At 36.2% G+C, this 6,194-nt stretch overlaps 1 protein-coding gene across 1 annotated transcript; it reads right to left on the minus strand.

Annotated features, from left to right (window-relative positions):
• Nucleotides 1-3,532: 3,532 nt before the first annotated feature.
• Nucleotides 3,533-5,756, minus strand: mpeg1.3 (macrophage expressed 1, tandem duplicate 3). Its single transcript, NM_001123310.1, has 2 exons — nucleotides 5,307-5,756; nucleotides 3,533-5,083 (listed from the first exon to the last, which is right to left on the minus strand). The coding sequence occupies exons 1-2, from the start codon at nucleotides 5,754-5,756 to the stop codon at nucleotides 3,533-3,535; spliced, it is 2,001 nt and encodes a 666-aa protein (NP_001116782.1).
• Between the last annotated feature and the right edge of the window lie 438 nt (nucleotides 5,757-6,194).

The raw sequence follows: 6,194 nt of genomic DNA on the forward strand, positions 1-6,194 counted from the left end.
AATGTTTGATTAATCTTTATAAATAATTAATAATTTGATTAATCAAGGCTGATGGATTAGCACTGTGGCCCTTGGCATTGCATCCAGAAAGTATTCATAGCGCATAACTTTTTCCACATTTTTTATGTTACAGCCTTATTTCAACATGGATTAAATTAATTGATTTCCTCAATTCTACACACATTACCTCATAATGACAATGTGAAAAAAGTAATTGTTTTAGTTTTAATTGTTGCAAATTTTAAAAAAAATTTAAAAATGTAAAATTACATGTACATAAATATTCACAGCCTTTGCTGTGAAGCTCTAAATTGTGCTCTGGTACATTCTGTTTACACGGATCATTATTGAGATGTTTCAGCAGCTTAATTGGAGTTTGTCTGTGGTAAATTGTTGATTGGACATGATTTGAAATGACATTCACCTTCCGATATAAGGTCCCAGGGTTGACGGTGCATGTCAAAACACAAACCAAGGATTGTCTCGAGGCTCAAGGCTGGGGAAAGTTACAAAAAAATTTCTGCTGCTCTGAAAGTTCCAATGAGCACAGTGGCTTCCATCATCAGTAAGTGGAAGATGTTTGGAACTACCAGGACTCTTCCCAGAGCTGTTCGGTCATCCAAGCTGAGTGATCGAGGGAGAAGTACCTTTGTCAGGGAGGTGATCAATAACCGCATGGTCACTCTGTCTGAGCTCCAGCGTTCTTCTGTGGAGAGAGGAGAACCTTACAGAAGGACAACCATCTGTGCAGCAATCCACCAATCAGGCCTGTATGGTAGAGTGGCCAGACAGAGGTCATTCCCCACCTGGAATTTGCCAAAAGGCATCTGAAGCACTCTAAGACCTTAAGAAACTAAATTCTCTGGTATGATTGCTAAAATTGAAGACTAAGTATTCAGAAGATTAAAATTGAACTCTTTGGAGTGAATGCAAGGTGTTACGTTTATAGAAAACCAGGCATCGCTCATCACCAGGCTAATACCATCACAGCCTGGCAACATCATGCTGTGGGGATGTTTTTTTAGCAGCAGGAACTGGAAGACTAGTCAGGATAGAGGGAAAGATGAATGCTGCAGTGTACAGAGACATCCTGCCTGAAAACCTGCTTCAGAGTGCTCTTGACCTCAGAATGGGGTGACGGTGTATCTTCCAGCAGGACACTAACCCAAAGCACACCACCAAAATAAGAATGGAGTGGCTTCACAACAACTCTGAAAATCTGAAAATGGCTGTACATCGTCGCTTCCCATCCAACCTAATAGAGCTTGAGAGGTAATGCAAAGAGGAATGGGCAAAAATTCCCAAAGATGGGTGTGCCAAGCATGTGGCATCATATTCAAATTGACTTGAGGCTGTAATTGCTGCCAAAGGTGCATCAACAAACTATTGAGCAAAGGCTGTGAATACTTATGTACTTGTGATTTTTATTTTTATTTTTTTCAGCTTTTTTATTTTTATTAAATTTACAACAATTTCAAAATTTCTTTTTTTCCACATTGTCTTTATGGGATATTGTGTGTAGAATTTTGAGAAAATAAATGAATTTAATCCATTTTGGAATAAGACTGTAAAAAAAATGTGGAAAAAGTGAAGTGCCATAAATTCTTTCCGGATGTACTGTAATTGTGCACCAGTTTGATTCAAACGAATAAAAATTGTATTAGCATGATTGTCTATCCAATTGAGAAAAATGTTTAAATGGTCTTACATATAGGACCAGTGTGCAGTAGAAGATCACAGGATTAGTCAACCGTTTGATTTATTACAAAATAAATAATATTTTTTTCTTTATTGACTAAAAAATGCTCAAGTTTTTTTTTTTTTTTTTTTAAGTTTTCCAGAAATGTCCAGACATTTTTTCTACTTTACTGTGCTTTAGAATAGATGTATTAATGCTTTAATGCTCTTTTACTATTACTAAATCCCTAATTAATACTAAAAAGAGACCTCAGTGACTATCCTAATTAAAAAAAAATATTTAAAGTGCACCGCATTTTTAGTATTCAGTTGGCTGTTTATCAAACAAATTTAAATATATTAGTCTAAGATAATACAAATAGACAAATTTGAAATAAAGGTTTTTATTATTAAGGGTAAACAAAGTACAAAGCTATTGTATTTTGTGTGGGAAAAGTGTTTCCCTCTGAACCTAATAACTGGTTGGGCCACGCTTAGCAGCAACAACTGCAATCAAGCATTTTTTGAAAACTTGCAATGAGTCTCTTACAGCACTGTGGAGGAATTATTGCCTGCTCATCTTTGCAGAGTTGTTGCAATTCAGCAACATGGTGGGTTTTCGAGCATGAACTGCATTTTTAGGGTCAGGACTTTGACTCGGGCACTCAAGTCTTCATTTTGTTGTTCTTCAGCCGTTCAGAAATGCTATTGCTGGTGTGCTTTGGATCATTCTGCATCCTGCTGTGAACCCAAGTTCACTTCAGCTTGAGGTCACTAACAGACACCTGGGATTGTTGGCTCCACATATTGTGGTACACAGCAGAATTTATGGTTTCATTTATGAAGTGAGCCTTGTCATGTATGGTTTAATCACAGAAATTCTTTCAGGCCCTAAAGCAGCAAAACGGCCTCAGACCATCACACTACCAACATGGGAAACACACCATCCAAAAAGTAAATAAATTTTGATCTCAGTCCACAGAGTATTTTCGCAAAAGTCTTGGAGATCATCAGGATTTCTTCTGGCATTATTTGTCCCCCACCAGGCATAAAAAAAAATCAGTCAACAGATTAGAGTAAATCTTTGAAAATTTGATGCACAGTTTTCCAATTATAAAGATTAATTTTTCTTTATTGTAATTGTTTTGTACTTTTCTATCACAAGAAGCTCTTCAGGCTTTGTAGCTGATTGTGACAACACTTCTGTTTGTTCATAATAAACAGAAAAAGAAAGCAATGGAGATTTGTTGCAGTAGATACCACAGTACATACTGAACAATGACTTCAGTGTCATTTACATTTTAGTCATTTACATTTCTGAAGTGATGACAAGGAAACGTTTTTAAAAAAAAAAGTGAAAGCAAACATTTTTATTATGATTTTATAAAGACAAATCAAGAACAGCAGTGCATATCATTCACACAACAAACAGGTTAAAATCAATACAATGTTTAGTTCAATGTAAAGTAAGGAAAGCATTTTATTGTGACAATTTTTTGAAGATTAGTTGATGTACTGTATATGCCATTGGTAGAGCTAAAATATTAGACTATCATATATATATATATATATTTATATATATATATATATATATATATATATATATATATATATTTATATATATATATATATATATATATATATATATATATATATATATATATATATATATATATATATATATATATATACACTAATGCTACTATAATTAAAGTAGTGTTATTCATGGCAAGAATTTGTACTAAAAAGGACCTTAATACCCACCATTCAATCATTGCCTAATTTGATTACAATTCTGATTAAAATTATGGATTATATTGTTGTAATGACCTTTCTTGATTGTCCACAGTGAGTCTCAGGTTGTGAAAACAACTGATCCTGACACCAAAAGAGCAATCAGGAGTATCAGGCCATAAGTTACACCAGCATTTTTCCCTCCAGACCGCACAAACATTTGATTAATTTCAACAGGATTTGCCGGTTGCCACATTCTTGATTGTCCAACTCCCACCAAAGAACCATTAAGATCTGTCATTACAACCACAGAGTTTGTCACAGTCATACCAACCAGTGGTGGGCTTGTATATGGTGGAAGGAGGACCGGTTTTAACTGACCACCACTGAATACACCAGACTGAACACAGTACAACACCTGACAACCATCACTGATTGCAGCGAGATGTTGACTGAACTGAGGCGGACAACGAGATTCACCATTTGAGAGGGGGTTGCCAGATTGACAGCTGAAGAAGCCACCAAAAGGCACAGCTGATTTTGTTGCTTTGACATAATCATTGCTCAAACAAACCATTATTGCTCTAGATAGAATTGGTTGGACAAAGAAATTTGGAGGACACGTATAAGATCTGGTAAATGGATTTTGCATCGATGGTCCATACAGACCTCCAAAAATATATCCAGAATACTCAGGAATTTTCTGAGTGGAGTAACACCAGAGAGTGTCCACTTTAGCACGGCGGATGTAGTTAACATTGTTACATGTTTGGGAACAACAAGTAGACCACCCTAAGAATCCACAGGAACGGCAGTTGTCTTGGCATTCGTAACGAGTATAACCTCTCTCTATTATCTCTGAACGTAATAGGGTGGTGTTGTACTTCTGAGAGCAAGAATAACCACCGGTGGCTGGGTTTTTCTGTGCCATTTCATCACAGATGGTGCTTCCATCTATTGTCAATGGAGTGCATTGTTGGTACATGCCACCAAAGCTAAGATTGGTGATCGGACCCTCACATGAGACATCATCTACATTTGCCTGGAAGTTGAAGTTTTTGGAATCTACATTTACACAACCGGGAATGGTGTTCACTTTATAGTATTGCTCTGCGGCCTGAGAAACAGACAAGGCTAACTTGCGTACTAGAGCCTCTGAGATGTCTGGAAATGTTGATGGATTAAGAAAATAGTGCAGCGGCAGCCCAGAACGGTCAATTGCCACCAGATTATTGAGCGTACTTTCCTGCCACTTCTGCAGAGTCATGCCTGGGTAGAATAAAGCTCCTCCATGGCTCTGAATTAAAGAGTATGTGATGTTACCCTGATAACTGCTGTTTAGAGAGGTTTTTTGACCTCCATTGTAGCTAGGATCTAATTTAACTTTGTCAAAGAAGTTAAAGCCGGCTGATGCAGAAACGGAAGACAAGTCTAACTGATTCTTCAGGATATAAGACATTTTTAAATAATCCTCTTGCACCAAACTGGCACCAGCTTCAACACTTGTGATGACATGAGTGCCGTAATCAAGTATGAGTTTCTCTGACAGGTAAGTTGCTAAACGTGTTTGATCGTTTGTAATAGCATCTGCAATTTCCTCTACTTGTTGAGCAAAGCGGGAGTCCAAAGGGAAATTAGGATACGCCTTTACCGTGTAGAGACGATTACGTACCTGAAAAAATAAATAAATAAATAAATCAAAATGTTATGGTGAAGTTGGGCAAACATTATTACATATATGTATTCTGACATTTAACATATGAAAATGATTATGCAAAATAATTTCCCTATTATAAAATGTTGAAGTTAAATTGTTTATGTATGATAATTTCTGACTTTTTGTAATTAAAGATATGCAAGTAGATTTCTTTTGTAAAGATATCGTTAAGACTTACTTGAACTCGTGATGTTACAGAACTCTCTTTAACTTGGTGGGTTTTTATACGCTGATGTTCTCTGGAGAATTTTCCATTGAGCCACGAGAAGAAGGAAACATCAGCATTAATGGAGCTTGAAGTTGAGCTTTTCTGGTCTAGCCATGACATGATCATCTCAGAGTTTGTTTCCACTGTGTTTTCTTTCTGTGGAATAACAAAGACTTCATCTGGAATGAGATAGACTCCATCTTCTGTGGTCTGACACTGGGAATAGCTCAGATTCATCACTCGACCCATGTCTATGTTGCGCAGGTTATCCCAACCTCCACCTGGTAGAACCTCCAGGGCAACCAAATTTGAGTTTTTATGACACTCATTGAGTCCATTGCTGGGACGAATGAGTGGAGAAAGGTTGCAGAAATTCATACAACAGCAGAGCATCAGCAGAATGAAGGCTCTTGACTCCATGATCATCTGGTGTGCTGTGTAGAAGTGCTTTTCTCTTTCAGAACTGCATCTCTTATTTATAGGGTGTGGTATTGGATTGTGGATGGGGTTTATGTTTATCACTGAACCAGTTTAGGTAATAAACAATAGGCATTATGACATTACTATTTATTTAGTTAAAACCATAAACACAAAGAATTCTTTATTTCTAACAACAGGACACTAAATGTCTAATACAAATACAGCATATTGCTAAGAAAAGACTACAATTTTCAAACAACTTATAATTTTGTACAATTTGTACACTATACTTGTGTATTTGTCTATCAATATAGTTTGTTGTAGTTTCGTTGTATATTTTTGTTGAGTTCACCTTGTTTAATATATTATTTTAGGATTTATGTTTAGATATTCTAATAAGTCATGAGACCGTAGCATTCAAAAGAAACTCCTGACACA

The sequence above is a fragment of the Danio rerio genome, chromosome 8 (assembly GCF_052040795.2).
Source record: "Danio rerio strain M-AB ecotype USA chromosome 8, GRCz13ab, whole genome shotgun sequence".
In the NCBI taxonomy this organism is placed as follows: domain Eukaryota; kingdom Metazoa; phylum Chordata; class Actinopteri; order Cypriniformes; family Danionidae; genus Danio; species Danio rerio.